Genomic DNA, 20,590 nt, shown 5'->3' with positions numbered 1-20,590 from the left:
CGTGATCAAAATTGTAATAATTTAATGATACTGAAAACATTTGAAGCATCAGCATTGGTATGACCAATACTGCCCTTGTAACTACTTAGTATTTGACAGATCCATACTCAAATTTGTAGTATGGCCCAAAACTAATGTAAAAGTATTAAAACAACGTAAGAATAAGTGTGTATTAACTTTTAACAGAAGTGTGGATGGAATTATGTCAAAAGAGAAGGTAAGCAGACATTAACAGTAAATTAAACAGTAGATTAATAATAGTTTTGAGAAAACTATAAACTGGAAATGATGCAATATGTTACCGCGTACGTCAGCAGCAAAATTAAGAGCCTGTGCAACCCTTTTGAAATGCTTCTATTATCATTTACATAACAATGTATGTAATATGTATTGTTATCACAAGAGGCTGCAATATATCAAGATTTATAATGAACTGGTTCAGTAGAGTGGTGACGGAGTAGGACTATGAAAAAATAAGGCACCTGATAGAGTGAGTTCACTAAGGTTGTTGCGTGTTTGAGTGCCCCCCGCAGCCAGCAGTGCTACAGAGGAATCTGTTATGTCCTTGCAGTGAGCCAGGTCGAGCTTCTCCAGGTGTGGCATATGACGCTGTAGCAGCTTCACGGTGGACTCGCTGATCTCCAGACCGGAAAGGTGCAATGTCAGCATGTTCTTCAGTCTGCAGCGAGCAGACTCTGAGACAAAACAAAACACGGTGTGAAGAGAAAAAACCTTTGAGAACCTTCTGTTGGAACTCACCATGTTGGCTGAGGAGCTCTTTGATTTGAGCATCTTTAATTCCTTCACACCAGCGCAGGTCTAGCAGTCGAAGGTGGGGCGTGGTGGGGGAGGCTAGAGCTGACAGGCACGACCACGACAATCCAGCAAGCCTTAATTCACGAAGACCTAGAGTACCAGACAGAGGGGTTAGGCAGCAGGATCTGTAACATGCATGTTCGTTACTTACTCCAGGATTTCACCATGTCACAATCGCGCCAATTCACGCAAATTCAACCTATCCCTGCAAATTATGTGAAGCCTCGCAACTTTGTACAAGGGCCTCAACTTCCGCACACATTTTTGCCACTCTATTTTTTCTCTTTGCAGCGCTCAAGGGCACATGTCAACTGTCTATTTGTATGTAACAATATATAATGATAAATGGGTTGTACTTGTATAGCGCTTTTCTACCTTGAAGGTACTCAAAGCGCTTTGACATTACTTCCACATTTACCCATTCACACACTGATGGAGGGAGCTGCCATGCAAGGCGCTAACCAGCACCCATCAGGAGCAAGGGTGAAGTGTCTTGCTCAGGACACAACGGACGTGACGAGGTTGGTACTAGGTGGGACTTGAACCCGGGTCCCTCGGGTTGCGCACGGCCACTCTCCCACTGCGCTACGCCGTCCCTATCAACTCTTTATTGCCTAAACGGCTCAAACCTACTACCTGTTCCAGTTTGCAGCGCTGAACCTTCTGGTGTAGCATTCAACACATTTAGCAACAACCTAACTTCCTAGTTAACATGTATTTGTATATGTATTTAACCTTTATTTATTCAGGGTGAAACAATTAGAAACATCATTTGCAGAGGCAGCATTAACATGACAGAAATATTAAAGTGTGATGATAATCTCCACCACTATAGGATGCTGTCAACGGTTTACAAAAGATATTATGGTGCGAGGGTAAATGTGTTTGAACATAAATGTTTAAGACGGACAGATACTTTTCAAGCGTAAAACATATGCAAAGAATGTCTGCAACTTGTGAATGACAGAATAGATGACAATAAGGAAACCTTTGATGGTGTTTCTTTCTGTAATTATGATTTTTTTTAAATGTGAAAACAATACAGTAATCTGATAATGATCGATTAGTATGTGCTTTTACTGTCTCATACTTTTCAGTCTTTGGGGTACAAAACGAGTAAAACATCAATAGCTGGAACCTACAGTCAAATCTGGGCATTATCAGGTTTCAGGCGAAGTCTCAGTCCCTTTAGGCTACTGTTTATTTACCTGAATCAGTGCAGATTTGGGCGTATTTTGAAAGGTTTAGATGCAAATACATAAGCGATTATGAAAAAAATATTTAAAATGGGATAGAGCGGATTTATATAGTTTTAATCATTTAAACCAAAAATATCCCCAAGGAGGTTACTGCTCACTTCAACCTCACTTCATTAGACACTTATGGTATTTAGAGAAGAAAATATTTGAGGCACATCATGTATATACACTATATTGCCAAAAGTATTTGGCCACCCATCCAAATGATCAGAATTAGATGTCCTAATCACTAGGCCCGGCCATTGGTGTATACCAGGGGTCTCAACTCAATTTACCTGGGGGCCACTGGATGCAGAAACTGAGTGAGGCTGGGCCGCAAGAAAAGATTTCTTAAAAAATCTAACATGCACTTTTTAATGAATTCACCTTATATGAATGGCTTTTCCGCCCTAGCAACATACTTGCCAATCCTCACGATTTTTCCGTGAGACTCCTGAATTTCAGTGCACCTCCCGACAATCTACTGAATTTTTTCCAATTTTCACCCAACCAACATTATTAAGGGCTGCCGTGACTGCACTGCCTTTAACGTCCTCTACAACAGTGGTTCTCAACCTTTTTTCAGTGATGTACCCACTGTGAACATTTTTTCAAGTACCCCCTAATCAGAGCAAAGCATTTAAATAAGTAAATCAGTCTCTGATTTATTAAATTGTATAACAGTGCAAAATATTGCTCATTTGTAGTGGTCTTTCTTTTACTATTTGGGAAAAAAGATATAAAAATAACTAAAAAACTTGTTGAAAAATAAACATGTGATTCAGTTATAAATAAAGATTTCTACACATAGAAGTAATCATCAACTTAAAGTGCCCTCTTTGGAGATTGTAATAGAGATCCATCTGGATTCATCAACTTAATTCTAAACATTTCTTCACAAAAAAATAAATTTTTAACATCAATATTTATGGAACATGTCCACAAAAAGTCTAGCTGTCAACACTGAATGTTGGATTGTTGTATTATTTTTCCACAGTTTATGAACTTACATTCATACTTCATTGAAGTATTATTAAATAAACATATGTCTAAAGTATTTATGAATTGCTGCTGTTTTTTTAGAATGTTTATAATGAATCTCACTTGTCCCATGGCATACCTTCAAGTACCTCCAGGGGTCCGCGCAACCCCAAAAGAAGACTACTGCTCCACTACATGTCATTACGCACGCTTTTATATCACACAACCAATGTGCTGGCTCTGTAACATGTTGTGTGAGACTTGTGCAGAAAAACGTCAGTGACTGCAAGACGTACTTGATCAACAGCCATACAGGTCACAGTGAGGGTGCCGTATAAACAACTTTAACACTGTTACAAATATACGCCACACTGTGAACCCACACCAAACAAGAATGACAAACCCTTTTTGGGAGAATTGCCGCACCCTAACACAACTTAAACACAAGAAAACAAATACCCAGAACACCTTGCAGGGCTACAATATACAACACCTCAACCGACGCAAGTAGGGAGGGTGGGGGCGGGGTTGGTGGTAGCAGGGGTGTGTATATTGTAGCCCGGAAGAGTCAGGTCCGCCTGGGATTCTGGGTAATTGTTCTGGTGTGTTTATGTTGTATTACGGTGCGGATGTTCTCCCGAAATTTGTTTGTCATTCTTATTTGGTGTGGGTTCACAGTCTGGCACATATTTGTAACAGTGTTAAAAGTTTTTTTTATGGCCACCTTTAGCGTGACGTGTGTAGCTGTTGATCAAATATATCTTGCAATAACACACGTGCGTCTCTCATGGCCAAATGCAACACACAACTGGGCTTGCACACTGTCAGTTCAGGATGTAGGGGGCACTAAAGGCAGTGCCATTATGGCACTCCCTGAATATTGTTAATCTGGTAAAAATTAACAGGGGCTTTGAGAGAATTGGTGCCCTGAAATTCAGGGATCTTCTGGGAGAATTGGGGACGTGGGCAAGTATGACCAATCCAGCGCCGTTCATATTAAACTTACGGGCCGCACCACCATTAAATTGTCATATCAAAGCGTGGGCCGCATAATAACGTCTCGTGGGCAGCAATTGGCCCACGGGCCGCATGTTTGATACCCCTGGTGAATACAATCAAGCATTTAGGCATGGAGAATGTTTCTACAAATGTTTGTGAAAGAATGGGCCGCTCTCAGGAGCTCAGTGATTTCCAGCATGGAACTATCATAGGATGCCACCTGTGCAACAACTCCAGACGCAAAATTTCTTTGCTCATAAATATTTCAAAGTCAACTGTCAGCTTTATTATGAGAAAACGGAAGAGTTTGGGAACAAGAGCAACTCAGCCAAGAAGTGGTAGGCCACGTAAACTGACACAGAAGGGTCAGCGGATGCTGAAGCGCATAGTGCAAAGAGGTCGCCGACTTTCTACACAGTCAGTTGCTACAGAGCTCCAAACTTCATGTGACCTTCCAGTTAGCCCACGTACAGTATGTAGAGAATTTCATGTAATGAGTTTCAATGGCCGATCAGCAGTATCTAAGCCATATATCACCAAGTCCAATGCAAAACGTAGGATGCAGTGGTGTTAAGCACGTCACCACTGGACACTAGAGCAGTGGAGATGCCTTTTCTGGAGTGATGAATCACGCTTTTTCATCTGGCAACCTGATGGACGTGTCTGTGTTTGGAGGTTGCCAAGAGAATGGTACATTTGGGACAGCATTGTGCCGAGTGTGAAATTTGGTGGAGGAGGAATTAAGGTGTCGGGTTGTTTTTCAGGAGTTGGGCTTGGCCCCTTAGTTGCAGTGAAAGGAACTTTGAATACGTCAGGATACCAAAACATTTTGGATAATTCCATGCTCTCAACCTTGTGGGAACAGTTTGGAGCGGGCCTCTTCCTCTTCCAACATGACTGTGCACCAGTGCAACAAAGCAAGGTCCATAAAGACATGGATGACAGAGCGTGGTGTGGATAAACTTGACTGGCCTGCACAGAGTTCTGACCTAAACCCGATAGAACACCTTTGGGATGAATTACATTGGAGACTGAGAGCCAGGCCTTCTCGACCAACATCAGTGTGTGACCTCACTAATGCGCTTTTGGAAGAATAGTCGAAAATTCCTATAAACACACTCCGTAACCTTGTGGACAGCCTTCCCAGAAGAGTTGAAACTGTAATAGCTGCAAAACTTGGACTGACATCATATTGAACCCTATGGGTTAGGAATGGGATGGCACTTCAAGGACATATGTGAGTCAAGGCAGGTGGCCAAATACTTTTAGCAATACAGTGTACATCTGGAAGGTTCCAAAAATTAAGTATTCATCCGTAAAAGACTTACCCGTGCATCGCTAAGTAACATATTTGATTGACATGAGTGCCGTGCAGCTGTGATCGTGATGCTAATGAAAAAAGGATACGTTTGTTTGCAGTTGATTTCCTGCTACAAATATTAGTATTTTCTACAATTCATGTCTGTAGTTGTTTTTATGGTGTGAAGTTCATATATTGTCTCATTATTTAGCTGCAAATGTCACTTTTAAGCAATTTTTGTTTGCAATATTGAAATTCAGTATATGCTGTTGAGCCTACAAGATATTTATTTATATAGTTTTAATTATACTATTTAGGATATTTTCTTGATGTACTGCTAACGAATATCGCCAAATATGTTATAATGTGGTCACCCGTGTCGAATAAAGCACTTGGCTTTCCTGTAAAACAAAAACCACTATACTTTTACTTTCTCTTATGAAAATCAACAACAAAAATAGGGTGGATTGGACCAACAATTACAATATTTATTACTGGGACTTAACATGACGTTAGTATATTTGCACAACCAGGTCTTTGTAGTTACATATAGACATAGCAAACAGAAAAGAACACAAACTAAAGTTAAACTTAAAGTACCACTGATAGTCACACACACACTAGGTGTGGTTAAATTACCCACTGAATTTGAACCATCCCCTTGTTCCACCACCTGGGAGGTGAGGGGAGCAGTGAGCAGCAGCGGTGGCAGCACTCAAAAATTATTTTGGTGATTTAACCCACAATTCCAACCCTTGATGCTGAGTGCCAAGCAGGGAGGTAATGGGTCCCATTTTTATAGTCTTTGGTATGACTCGGTCGGGGTTTGAACTCACGACCTACCGATCTCAGGGCGGACACTCTAACCACGCGATCTCTTGTTCTTTTCTTACATCTAATTCTGCTATCAAACACTGCTAACGGAGTCGAGAATAAACTTGATTGTATCACAGAAAGTTTCTCAAACAACTCAAATGTTCAGACAAACATTTTACAAAGTGATTGCTGCAGACACAAGCATGGTCCGATTATATTCCACAATTCCAGATGATGAAAGGTATATTTCTAAGAGCCATTTCCTTACACGCACTTTCGTTTTTTACCCTGAGTTTAATACTTTTATGAACCACTTCTTTCCTCCGCCCAAGAACAGAACAGCAATTTGGCATTTTCTGGTGCACTCATGTAACCGTTTTGTAAATTAAGCCGTGAAGAAGAAAAACGGATATGACGTCGTATGCAACCCAGCTATACGGTATTTGTTTCCCAAATGTTGTTGAAATTATGTGCTATTTGAAGTTAATGCTACAAGGAACACTTAAAACTTGGAAACAAATTCATCCATCCATCCATCCACCCATCATCTTCCGCTTATCCGAGGTCGGGTCGCGGGGGCAACAGCCTAAGCAGGGAAACCCAGACTTCCCTCTCCCCAGCTACTTCGTCTAGCTCTTCCCGGGGGATACAGAGGCGTTCCCAGGCCAGCCGGGAGACATAGTCTTCCCAACGTGTCCTGGGTCTTCCCCGTGGCCTCCTACCGGTTGGACGTGCCCTAAACACCTCCCTAGGGAGGCGTTCCGGTGGCATCCTGACCAGATGCCCGAACCACCTCATCTGGCTCCTCTCGATGTGAAGGAGCAGCGGCTTTAATTTGAGTTCCTCCCGGATGGCAGAGCTTCTCACCCTATCTCTAAGGGAGAGCCCTGCCACACGACGGAGGAAACTCATTTCGGCCGCTTGTACCCGTGATCTTATCCTTTCGGTCATGACCCAAAGCTAGTGACCATAGGTGAGGATGGGAACGTAGATCGACCGGTAAATTGAGAGCTTTGCCTTCCGGCTCAGCTCTTTCTTTACCACAACGGATCGGTACAACGTCCGCATTACTGAAACAAATTCATGAACTCAACAAATTGATTCATCCATTTTCCACCGCTTGTCCCTTTTGGGTCTGCTGGGGGGCTACAGTTGGGCGGAAAGCAGGGGAAAAACGCTGGACAAGTCACCACCTCATTGCAGGGCCAACACAGATAGACAGACAGACATTCCCACTCACATTCACAGTGTTATTAAAAACATAAGCCTTAAAACAGCTTTCTGAAAAAGTTGCCAAGAATGCAAGCGTTTTAGGCCGCAACAGTCACAAAGAAAGCCAGCAAAATACTGGAAACACTGGTTAGTGAGCGCTGTACCTGGAAGTCTGCTGAGAAGACAAGTGAGCTGTCTTTTGGCCAAAGGGGTCCATGAGAGGTCCAAGATGGTGGGCCGGTGTTTTATGATGCCTGCCAATGCTTTGTTACTCAGAGGGCTGCAGCGACTCAAATCCATACGACTCCAAAGATGCTTATCAAACGTCCTGCGGCAGGCATGAATGTGAGATTCAAGAAATTCAACATAAAAGCAAGATTGAGGACGTACCACTTGTACCAGGCTTTGCACACAGTCATGCACTTCAGCAACTCGGCTCTGTTCAGGTACTTAAACACAGACACCCACACGTCCTTCTCGCCTCCACTGTCACCCACGTCCTTAAAGGAAGTGAACGGCAGGGATGGAAGTGTGGGAGAGACGGGCAGGTCCTCTTCCTCGGAGGACACAGCGGTGCCCCGAGTGACGTAGTTACTGCGGAGACCTGACCTGCAAGATGATAATATTTTAGTTTCTTGTTTATGTTTTCATTTAGTAGAAACAGGTACAGTACGTGCCGAAGGTTGGACACACCTTCGTTTTTCAATGTGTTTTCTTTATTTTTATGACTATTAACTTTGTAGATTGTCACTGAAAGCTTCAAAACTATGAAACTTTTGAAGTGAAAATAATTTCAGGTGACTAACTCTTGAAGCTCGTCGAGAGAATGCCAAGATTGTGCAAGGCAGTAATCAGAGCAAAGTGTGGATATTTTGAAGAAACTACAATATAAAACATGTTTTAGTTATTCCATGAAAATAAAATACATGCATTGAATGAGAAAGTGTGTCCAAACTTTTGGGCTGTACTGTACACCGTCTAAAAAGATGAGCTTAAGTAAAGATTCTACTTTGATGGTTACTGTAAAGGACAATATCTTTACAACTGGATACAAATAAAGCTGCTTGGTCAGTGAGTTTTTGCAGTAGATGAATGACATACTGTACTGTTGGAAATCAGAAAGGCTAAGTGTTAGCTTTCCAGTTTGTTAAGAGTTTTGTTTGATTAAATTATTAATTGCATAAGCTGGTCTCGGACTTCTTGCTTGGTTTCCATATTTTAAGTGCTTTGGTCTGACTGGTCTTCTGTTTTTCTAAAATTGGTTTGGTTGAGCCTTTCGCTGATGTTTATGCGTGTATATTAAAAACAAGCTTGGAGTAGCAGTTACCAAAGTAACTCAAATGCATCTTTGCACTGACGTCTGCATTAACCTAAACACTGATCGTATAACAAGCTGATGCAGCATTCAGGTAACCTTTGTTGTTAAGGTAAAGGAGCATGTGAGGTCAAAGTAGATTGTGCAGGTATCTGTGTTTCCATATGATTAATGAAGGGAAGCGAAATATATGGCGCACGACTAAACTTGAGGTGCACCATCAAGCATTTAGTGATGGTTTAATAACTTATAAACGCATGCTTACCTTAGCTAAAGCCAAATATTACTCAAATCTCATCCACCGTAATAAAAACGATCCTAAATTTTTGTTTAGTACGGTAGCATCGCTAACCAAACAAGGGACTCCTTCCAGTAGCTCAACCCACTCAGCTGATGACTTTATGCAATTCTTTAGTAAGAAAATTGAAGTCATTAGAAAGGAGATTAAAGACAATGTGTCCCAGCTACAACGGGGTTCTATTAACACTGACACGATTGTATATACGGCGGATACTGCCCTCCAAAATACTTTCTCTCGTTTTGAGGAAATAACATTAGAGGAATTGTTACAACGTGTAAATGGAATAAAACAGACAACATGTTTACTTGACCCTCTTCCTGGGAAACTGATCAAGGAGCTCTTTGTATTATTAGGTCCATCAGTGCTAAATATTATAAACTTATCACTCTCCTCGGGCACTGTTCCCCTAGCATTCAAAAAAGCGGTTATTCATCCTCTTCTTAAAAGACCTAACCTCGATCCTGACCTCATGGTAAACTACCGACCGGTGTCTCACCTTCCCTTTATTTCAAAAATCCTTGAAAAAATTGTTGCGGAGCAGTTAAATGAACACTTAGCGTCTAACAATCTATGTGAAACCTTTCAATCCGGTTTCAGGGCAAATCACTCCACGGAGACAGCCCTCGCAAAAATGACTAATGATCTATTGCTAACGATGGATTCTGATGCGTCATCTATGTTGCTGCTCCTCGATCTTAGCGCTGCTTTCGATACCGTCGATCATAATATTTTATTAGAACGTATCAAAACACGAATTGGTATGTCGGACTTAGCCCTGTCTTGGTTTAACTCTTATCTTACTGATAGGATGCAGTGTGTCTCCCATAACAATGTGACCTCGGACTACGTTAAGGTAACGTGTGGAGTTCCCCAGGGTTCGGTCCTTGGCCCTGTACTCTTCAGCATCTACATGCTGCCGCTAGGTGACATCATACGCAAATACGGTATTAGCTTTCACTGTTATGCTGATGACACCCAACTCTACATGCCCCTAAAGCTGACCAACACGCCGGATTGTAGTCAGCTGGAGGCGTGTCTTAATGAAATTAAACAATGGATGTCCGCTAACTTTTTGCAACTCAACGCCAAAAAAACGGAAATGCTGATTATCGGTCCTGCTAGACACCGAACTCTATTTAATAATACAACTCTAACATTTGACAACCAAACAATTAAACAAGGCGACACGGTAAAGAATCTGGGTGTTATCTTCGACCCAACTCTCTCCTTTGAGGCACACATTAAAAGCGTTACTAAAACGGCCTTCTTTCATCTCCGTAATATCGCTAAAATTCGCTCCATTCTGTCCACTAAAGACGCTGAGATCATTATCCATGCGTTTGTTACGTCTCGCCTCGACTACTGTAACGTATTATTTTCGGGTCTCCCCATGTCTAGCATTAAAAGATTACAGTTGGTACAAAATGTGGCTGCTAGACTTTTGACAAGAACAAGAAAGTTTGATCACATTACGCCTGTACTGGCTCACCTGCACTGGCTTCCTGTGCACTTAAGATGTGACTTTAAGGTTTTACTACTTTCGTATAAAATACTACACGGTCTAGCTCCATCTTATCTTGCCGATTGTATTGTACCATATGTCCCGGCAAGAAATCTGCGTTCAAAGGACTCCGGCTTATTAGTGATTCCCAAAGCCCAAAAAAAGTCTGCGGGCTATAGAGCATTTTCCGTTCGGGCTCCAGTACTCTGGAATGCCCTCCCGGTAACAGTTCGCGATGCCACCTCAGTAGAAGCATTTAAGTCTCACCTTAAAACTCATTTGTATACTCTAGCCTTTAAATAGACTCCCTTTTTAGACCAGTTGATCTGCCGTTTCTTTTCTTTTTCTTCTATGTCCCACTCTCCCGTGTGGAGGGGGTCCGGTCCGATCCGGTGGCCATGTACTGCTCGCCTGTGTATCGGCTGGGGACATCTCTGCGCTGCTGGTCCGCCTACGCTTGGGATGGTTTCCTGCTGGCTCCGCTGTGAACGGGACTCTCGCTGCTGTGTCTTGGATCCTCTTTGGACTGGACTCTCGCGACTGTGTTGTATCCATTGTGGATTGAACTTTCACAGTATCATGTTAGATCCGCTCGACATCCATTGCTTTCCTCCTCTCTAAGGTTCTCATAGTCATCATTGTCACCGACGTCCCACTGGGTCATTATTGTCACCAATGTCCCACTGGGTGTGAGTTTTCCTACCGAGGATGTCGTGGTGGTTTGTGCAGCCCTTTGAGACACTAGTGATTTAGGGCTATATAAGTAAACATTGATTGATTGATTGATTGATTGATTGATTTATATAGCACTTTTTCTTAGTGACTCAAAGTGCTTTACATTCTGAAACCGATAATCTACATCTAGAGCAATCTCCCAACAGTAAAGGATGCTTTAAATATACTGTTTCCAGACGGTGATCCGGATCCCCCACTAAATTACTTGTTCCTTATCCCATTTCTGACATTTCCTGACAGGAAATTGTTTATGTGTCCTGTTAAGCACTAGGTCAACTTCAGTTGTTTTAATGTGCTGTATAAATAATGTTTGACTTCACTTAAGAACAAATAGGCTTAAATTATTGAGATTTCTTGGTTATTAGCTATTGTCTTGTGACCGTATAAACAACACTACTTTGAGTTTTATAGCTCTTTTTTTCACTTTGGCAAAGGTGTGTGCTCTTTTATAGTGGTACAATATAATTAAATGTATGAAAAGTCCAACCTTCCTGGTCCTTGTTGACTTTGTCCATCACGTTTGTTGTCACTGCTCTTGAAGCGTGAAGGTTTGGACAAAGTGGACTTTTTGTTCAAGCCCGGATGCCCACCTGCATTTAGTGTCTTAAAACCCATCGCGGCTTCCAGTTTGGGAACTATAGAACCTGTGTCAGTCAGAAAAAGGGCAAAAAGTGAAGCAACAATCTTCAAATATACTTTTGATCAAGTGTGACAAGTTTATCTTGTGAATGTAAATTCAGTAATTGTTTGTGGGTTTGGACTCAGAGATGTGTTTGGTTATTTTCATGGATATTAGCCATCCATCCATTTTCTACCGCTTATTCCCTATGGGGTCGCGGGGGGCGCTGGTGCCTATCTCAGCTACAATCGGGCGGAAGGCGGCGTACACCCTTGAAAAGTCTCCACCTCATCGCAGGGCCAACACAGATAGACAGACAACATTCACACTCACATTCACACACTAGGGCCAATTTAGTGTTGCCAATCAACTTATCCTCAGGTGCAGGTCTGTGGAACTGGGAAGAAGCCGGAGTACCCGGAGGGAACCCACGCAGTCACGGGGAGTACATGCAAACTCCACACAGAAAGTACAGAGCCCGGGATTGAACCCAGGACTACTCAGGACCTTCGTATTGTGAGGCAGACGCACTAACCCCTCCTCTACCGTGCTGCCTGGACATCAGCCATTACATTGCATATTAGTTTCTCTGCAGGTTCAGCATACAGTGAAGTGGTTAATATAACTAATGTGATATGACATCTACATAAGAAACTATACAACAAAAGCACTTGAACAACATCCACTGTGACAACCTTGAATTGTTTCCCCACACCCTTTACAGGTAAGTGACAAAACAATTTACTAAATATGAAACAATATTTAAAACCCAAGATTTCAAGACATGCAGTCAGACTTTGATTTGATGTGTTTCACTGTGTCGCATATTGGTTGTCGATATATTGGAGTGTGGCCCCTTAGATGAAGCATTGTACTGTGTTGAAGGATATTGAATTCATGGGAAATGTCATAGGTTGATAAAAACAACGTTATGTGCTGCATTAGGAGAATGGAGACGATGACTATTCAACACAGCGAGATAAAATGTGTCCATTTGCAATTGATAATAGGAATAGACAAGAACAGACAAAATCAATTGTATGTGATTGACGCTGATAATGTCAACATGTTTTTGTTTCCATCTTTTGAAAAAAAATACATGAGGGCAATGGCACAGAACCTGTGCCATTTGGACCTCCAGGAGATAAAATACATAAATAAATGCGCAATAAATAAACTGCAATTTGTTTTAAAAGATTAATTCTAACTAACTAAAGATAATCTAAATCCTTTATTTTTTTTTTAGTAGCTATTTGTAAACATACTACCTACTGTATCCCAACTATATTATCATATATTGCCATTAAAGGCGTATTGTATTTCTTCTTTGTAAAGCAAATATTACCACATTAGTCGTGACCCCCTCTGAAAAAGTTTGAATATTCCGCAAGTCACAGCCTTTGAAAATACGAATATTTATTTTTCTGTATATGCATTTATATTTCAACCACAATTCAATGTGGTGGGTTTGTTTGTAATATCTATTTACAGTAATATATAACATTTTTACAACATTTTGTTGACTGTAATGTGCTTAGTGTCAACATTCTATTAGCATAAATGCCTTGTTCAGTTCAGTTTCAGTTTATTTGGAACATGCATACGATACAATGTAATGCATCACATATTTCCAGTTGTTTCATTACAGCACATCGGAAAAGAAATAGGAAGAAGCAGAGCTTATGTAATCCTACCCTTTTTCATATCATAGCAGTTTTATACCATTTCCGTGTTTTCTGTTAGTAACAGCTCTGGTAACACTGTATTGCCCCATTGTCGACTTCTTGCCGTGGTCATGGTTGCTCGGCAGAAAAGTGAAACTGTTGGTGTTGGCGGCAAGCGGTGGCTCTAAGGTGTTTTTTTCATGTACTTTGCACTGACCAGAGCTGTGTCAGCTTTTGTTGTACAAAAGGGAATAAGCGGTAGAAAATGGATGGATGGATGGATGTTAAGTGCAATACAAAGAACATCTATTTTTATTATTATAATTATCATTACATCACTTGGGTGGTCAGAAGTGTTTAAAATACTCTTTCGGTTTTGTTGTTTGGCTTTGGGTTGCTAGGCAATGGCTTCGAGCTAGCATTTAGCTAGTTAGCCCCCGGCTTTTCGGCACCTTCGATTCGCATACTTTAGCGAATCTGTGCCTCCCGTAGGGAAGAGTTGAAATGGAATATATTAGCAAGATGTCCTGTCGCTGTGATCACAATCAGTGGTCAGGAAAGAACAGTTTTTAGTGGTCTTGTTCTATGTATTTGCTAATTATATTTTGGCAACACTAAATTGGCCCTAGTGTGTGAATGTGAGTGTGAATGTTGTCTATTTGTGTTGGCCCTGTAATGAAATGGCGACTTGTCCAGGGTGTACGCTGCTTTCCGCTGCTTTTTTATCACTTTTATGCAGATGACTGCCAAATTTATATGCCGATTTCAAAAAGCCACGGCCCCCTTACACCCCATCTTAACTGTCTATGCGACGTCAAGGCTTGGTTAGCCCAGAATTGTTTAATAATGAATGAGGGAAAAACGGAAATTTTAGTTTTTGGTCCGGCCCTCACTGACTTGGGACCATTGCAAAATGATGTGCGTCCCAAAGTCACCAGTCTTGGCGTCACTATAGACAGCGATTTTAAACTAGACAAACAAGTCAATGCCGTTTTAAAATCGTGTTTTTATCACCTTCGTCTTTTAGTAAAGGTTAAACCGTTTTTATCTTTTAACCTTTTTTAACAAGTCGTGCATGCTTTTATTTCAAGTCGCCTGGACTACTGCAATGCACTTTATGCTGGCATTAGCCAAAAAGCTCTCTCCCGGTTGCAGTTAGTCCAGAACGGGGCAGCACGACTTTTAACAGGGGCCAGGAAACGCCAGCATATAACCCCAATTCTTCAGAGTTTGCACTGGCTCCCTGTTCATTTTAGAATTGATTTTAAAACATTGCTGTTTGTTTTTAAATCTTTACATGGACTGGCACCTCAATATATCTCGGACCTCATCCAAATTTACATCCCTGCGCGCGCTCTGAGGTCCGAGAGCCAGTTCCAGCTCGTGGTGCCCAAGACCAGACTTAAGACCAGGGGAGACAGGGCCTTCTCTGTGGTCGGCCCTAAGCTCTGGAACACTCTGCCGCTACCCTTTAAAATTGTTTTTAATCATATTTGTTTTTATATGTTTTTATATTGTTTTTATTGGTTTTAGTTTTAGTTTTATTCAGTTATTGGTGGAGCATAATATTGTTTTTAACATGGCTGTGCAGCACTTTGGAAATGTTATTGTTGTTTAAATGTGCTATATAAATAAAGTGGATTGGATTGGATTCCGCCCGAACGCAGCCGAGATAGGCTCCGACAACCCCCGCCTAACCAAAAGGGACAAGCGGTAGAAAATGGATTGATGAATGGATTTTTAATTTTCTAATTCTATGCTAAAAACTAACTCCACTATGTGACTTGTACTTACCAGGTCTGGAAGTCTTGTTGGGACTTTGCAGAGTCACAGTCAGGTAGGATCCGCACAGGATGTCATCATTCAGATCAGACACCAGCAGCACTGGAGGTTCTGGGTCAGAATCCCAGAACTCTTCCTGCCCATCTTCATCTTCAAAATTGTCCATTTCCTCTTCGTCAAGGTCAAACTCCTGTCTCTCACTGTCCTCATCTTCCTCATCTTCAGTCTTGAACCTCCTACTAGGCTGATAAGGAGGCTGATCTTGGTCTCCATTTTCACTACCGTCATCTTCCTCCTCTTCATCGTCATAATCGGACTCCTCAGTTGAATGTCCTCTTTGCTGGATCCTAGAGCCCCCCCTCAACCTCACCCCTCTCCTCCGCCTGCCATTCATGCCACTTCCAGCCTTCATCTTCATGAGGGAAGGACTTTCCCGGCTTCCTCTCAGGGCCAACCCTCCTTTGAGGAGTCCCCGCCGGTTGCTACCAAACCCTCTTCTGGAAGAAGAATGCCCCCCTCGATGAAGCCGCATCCTTTTTCTCTGAGTGGCTGTAGACACCATCACAATAAAATGTGTGAGAAGAGTGAAAATATCAAAGTTCAAACAACAACAAGGTGGTTGAAATGATCAATTCGTGTGACTGATGAAGCATTTGAAGTGCACCACAGTTAAAATTTACCAGTTGATCACATAATTGATCGTGAGCACAATATATATATCGTATTTCCTTGAATTGGCGCCGGGGCGCTAATTAATTTAAAATCTCTTCTCACTCCTGCGCTTACCAAAGGCATGCGGTAAAAGTAAGCATGCGCTAATTATTTTAAAACCTCTTCTCACTCCAGCACCTACCAAAGGCATGCAGTAAAAATATGAGTGTGATGTAAGCTTTGACCTTAAATCCCACTGAATAGCTCTTGATTTTCTTCCCTTTATGCGATTTCAAATTACCGGTATTGAAACTAACCTCCTCTATTTTGAAAATGATGACACGGGAAGTGTCACTCGTGACGTCACGAGTTTGACCAGGCGGTAATACTAAGCATGCGCTAATTATTTTGTGAAGCTAGTTTAACCTGGCAGTAATTCAAGGCAGGCGCATACTATATACCCTGCGGCAATTCAAGGAAATACGGTATATATAAATAAAAACACACACACATACCTGTATATGTATATATAAATATATATGTACACACACACACGTGTGTGTATATATATATATATATATATATATATATATACATACAGTATATTATACTGTATATATATATATATATATGTATATATACATACATACATGTAAATATGTATATACATGTATGCATATATACACAAAAATATGTACATATACATATAAATATATATATTTAAATATACATTATATATATATACACAGACATATATACATATGTATATACAGTGGGGCAAAAAAGTATTTAGTCACCCACTGATTGTGCAAGTTCTCCCACTTAAAATGATGACAGAGGTCTGTAATTTTCATCATAGATACACTTCAACTGTGAGAAACATAATGTGAAAAAAAAATCCAGGAATTCACATTGTAGGTATTTAAAAAATTGCATTTGTAAATTATGGTGGAAAATAAGTATTTGGTCAACCAGTCAAAGCTCTCACTGATGGAAGGAGTTTTTGGCTCAAAATCTCATGATACATGGCCCCATTCATTCTTTCCTTAACACGGATCAGTCGTCGTGTCCCCTTAGCAGAAAAACAGCCCCAAAGCATGATGTTTCCACCCCCATGCTTCACAGTAGGTCTGGTGTTCTTGGGATGCAACTCAGTATTCTTCTTCCTCCAAACATGATGAGTTGAGTTTATACCAAAAAGTTCTATTTTGGTTTCATCTGACCACATCACATTCTCCTATGGCCTCTCTGGCAAACTTCAGACGGGCCTGGACATGCACTGGCTTAAGCAGGGGGACACGTCTGGCACTGCAGGATTTGATTACCTGTTGGCGTAGTGTGTTACTGATGGTAACCTTTGTTACTTTGGTCCCAGCTCTCTGCAGGTCATTCACCAGGTCCCCCGATGTGGTTCTGGGATTTTTGCTCACCGTTCTCATGATCATTTTGACCTCACAGGATGAGATCTTGCGTGGAGCCCCAGATCGAGGGAGATTATCAGTGGTCTTGTATGTCTTCCATTTTCTGATAATTGCTCCCACAGTTGATTTTTTCACACCAAGCTGCTTGCCTATTGTAGATTCACTCTTCCCAGTCTGGTGGAGGTCTACAATTATTTTCCTGGTGTCCTTCGACAGCTCTTTGGTCTTGGCCACAGTGGAGTTTGGAGTCTGACTGTTTAAAGGCTGTGGACAGGTGTCTTTTATACATATAACGAGTTCAAACAGGTTCCATTAATACAGGTAACGAGTGGAGGACAGAAGAGCTTCTTAAAGAAGAAGTTACAGGTCTGTGAGAGCCAGAGATCTTCCTTGTTTGAAGTGACCAAATACTTATTTTACACCATCATTTATAAATAAATTATTTGAAATTCCTACAATTTGAATTCCTGGATTTTTTTTCCACATTCTGTCTTTTACAGTTGAAGTGTACCTATGACGAAAATTACAGACCTCTGTCATCATTTTAAGTGGGAGAACTTGCACAATCGGTGGCTGACTTAATACTTTTTTGCCCCACTGTATATACATACATATACACACATTTATTTAAATATATATATACACACACATATATACACATATATACACATTTATTTAAATATATATATATATATATATATACACACACACACACATTATATATATATATATACATATACATATATATATATATATACACAAATATACATATATATACATATAAATATATATACATATATATATATATATATATATATATATATATATATATATATATATATATATATACACACACACACACACACACATACTGTATACATACATACATACACACACACATGCATACATATATATATACAAAAAACATTCATGAAGTTTGGTTCTTTTATGAATCTATTATGGGTTTACTGAAAATGTGACCAAATCTGCTGGGTCAAAAGTATATGTTAATATTTGGTTACATGTCCCTTGGCAAGTTTTACTGCAATAGGGTGCTCTTGGTAGCAATCCAAAAGCTTCTGGCAAGAATTTTTGACCACCCTTCTTGACAAAATTGGTGTAATCAACATTAAGAGATTTTACACTATTGACAACATTTCATGTGTATTTTGGTACAACCAAGAACTGTTTAGACTTCTAATGAGAGATTACAATCAATATAATAAATGTAATATAAATAAAAATTAAAGCCTGGCACGGGACGACAAACTAACCTTCATCCTCGTCGTCACTGGAATCTCCATCACGGTTGTGTCTTTGTTGTCGGAAGATCTTTGCCATGCGGGCATCCAGCAGAGTAGACGATTTCCGTTTCTGGAAAGAAAAAGGAAAAAGAAAGTGATGAAGTAAGTATGTCAAGTAAATCTGGGCTGTTCACGGTTTTCAGTTGCATACCTCAGAGTCATTGAGCCCTTCAATACACTTTGGACATTCCCAACAACTCGGTAGGTCTTTATTGATAACTCCTTCACCCTGAACCTTTGACAGAAGAACAAACAACAATCTCAAAAAAACATTAATGACTTGGCATAATGAAATATTTTGATTAAATTGATTTGCCTTAATGCACCTCCAGTGCACTTCAAGCCAAAGAGCTAAATGTTGGTGTCATGTAATCACATCCCCTTCGCAAGCCTTGTTGGAGTCTTTTAGGAGTTCATTAACAAATTTCAGACCGGCCTGTACATGGGTCTTCTTAAGACCTTGTGGACACTGCAGGGTCTCACTCCATTACATCAAAAGTGTGTTACTTATACATGATCATGCCGATGGTCACTTAAGGAGCTGATCATCATTGTTGTCACGCTCTGAAAGTGTTTGCCTGTTCTACTTTAATAGAATTAATGACCTCATAAATAAAATTGTACTTTATTCTGCTTTTGTTCTACTTTAATAGAATTAATGACCTCATAAATAAAATTGTACTTTATTCTGCTAAACATTTGAGTCAACTTGTCCGTTACACTAGTTTAAGTTTGGTTTAGCGGCTCCCCGGTCGAGTCAATTCAAAAGCCCGTAAAGATAGTTGCAAACTTAGCAAAACTTGGAACGCTGTCATCGTGACAGATTTATGGCCGTATTTATGAAACAACCGTACTATTTAGGTTTATATTGTAGAAACACCTTTTTGCTAAAGGAATAATGTCGGAAGAACATTTGTCTTTTCATTGTTTTTGCCCATTTATTGGGCTTTGTGTACTTTTTCAATAATGCCAAAGTGGTAGAGCAGTTTTGAATTCTGAACTATTTTCCCCCCATTGGGCCCATCAACCTGTTTTTCTAACCTTTCATAAAAATGTTGGACATTATCTGGAATATAAGCGCATGACTATTGCACATGGTAGATTGAAATGAACTGCAGTTGTCAATGTAGTTTTTTATATATTGTTATAATGTGATTACTTACAGTAATTATGACTAATTATGACTAATTATGACTGCATTTGTGTTGGTTGTGTCTTTTATGCGAACGCTCAGTCAAATGAACTTTTGTTTGCTAATACAGTAATATACAGTTAACCGTTGTTTATCGCTGTTAATTGACCATGATAAACTTAGCAAAACTTGGAACGCTGTCATCGTGACAGATTTATGGCCGTATTTATGAAACAACCGTACTATTTAGGTTTATATTGTAGAAACACCTTTTTGCTAAAGGAATAATGTCGGAAGAACATTTGTCTTTTCATTGTTTTTGCCCATTTATTGGGCTTTGTGTACTTTTTCAATAATGCCAAAGTGGTAGAGCAGTTTTGAATTCTGAACTATTTTCCCCCCATTGGGCCCATCAACCTGTTTTTCTAACCTTTCATAAAAATGTTGGACATTATCTGGAATATAAGCGCATGACTATTGTACATGGTAGATTGAAATGAACTGCAGTTGTCAATGTAGTTTTTTATATATTGTTATAATGTGATTACTTACAGTAAACACAAATTATTTGTTAAATATCTAATTATGACTGCATTTGTGTTGGTTGTGTCTTTTATGCGAACGCTCAGTCAAATGAACTTTTGTTTGCTAATACAGTAATATACAGTTAACCGTTGTTTATCGCTGTTAATTGACCATGATAAATTAATTTCTGTATAGTAAAAAATTAATAATCACACATGGTATATTTTTATATCTAGAGCATAAAAACCCTGTTTATGACTTTTTAATATGGTCACAAG

The 20,590-nt window shown here is 40.2% G+C and overlaps 1 protein-coding gene across 1 annotated transcript in view; it reads right to left on the bottom strand.

Moving 5' to 3' along the window:
• LOC133538938 (lysine-specific demethylase 2A-like) overlaps positions 1-20,590 on the bottom strand; it is a 66,359-nt gene that overhangs the window by 5,263 nt on the left and 40,506 nt on the right. Inside the window, exons 16-23 of the mRNA XM_061880880.1 lie at positions 18,807-18,890; positions 18,626-18,725; positions 15,292-15,828; positions 11,702-11,858; positions 7,753-7,971; positions 7,527-7,690; positions 760-906; positions 483-695 (exon numbers count right to left, since the gene is read on the bottom strand). Of these exons, the coding sequence (XP_061736864.1) occupies positions 483-695; positions 760-906; positions 7,527-7,690; positions 7,753-7,971; positions 11,702-11,858; positions 15,292-15,828; positions 18,626-18,725; positions 18,807-18,890 (1,621 nt within the window). The remainder of the gene's footprint in view (positions 1-482; positions 696-759; positions 907-7,526; positions 7,691-7,752; positions 7,972-11,701; positions 11,859-15,291; positions 15,829-18,625; positions 18,726-18,806; positions 18,891-20,590) is intronic.

The sequence above is a fragment of the Nerophis ophidion genome, linkage group LG20 (genome assembly GCF_033978795.1).
Source record: "Nerophis ophidion isolate RoL-2023_Sa linkage group LG20, RoL_Noph_v1.0, whole genome shotgun sequence".
Lineage (NCBI taxonomy): Eukaryota > Metazoa > Chordata > Actinopteri > Syngnathiformes > Syngnathidae > Nerophis > Nerophis ophidion.
Note: the sequence above shows the minus strand (reverse complement) of the source record. Positions and strands in the feature narration are given on the sequence as shown.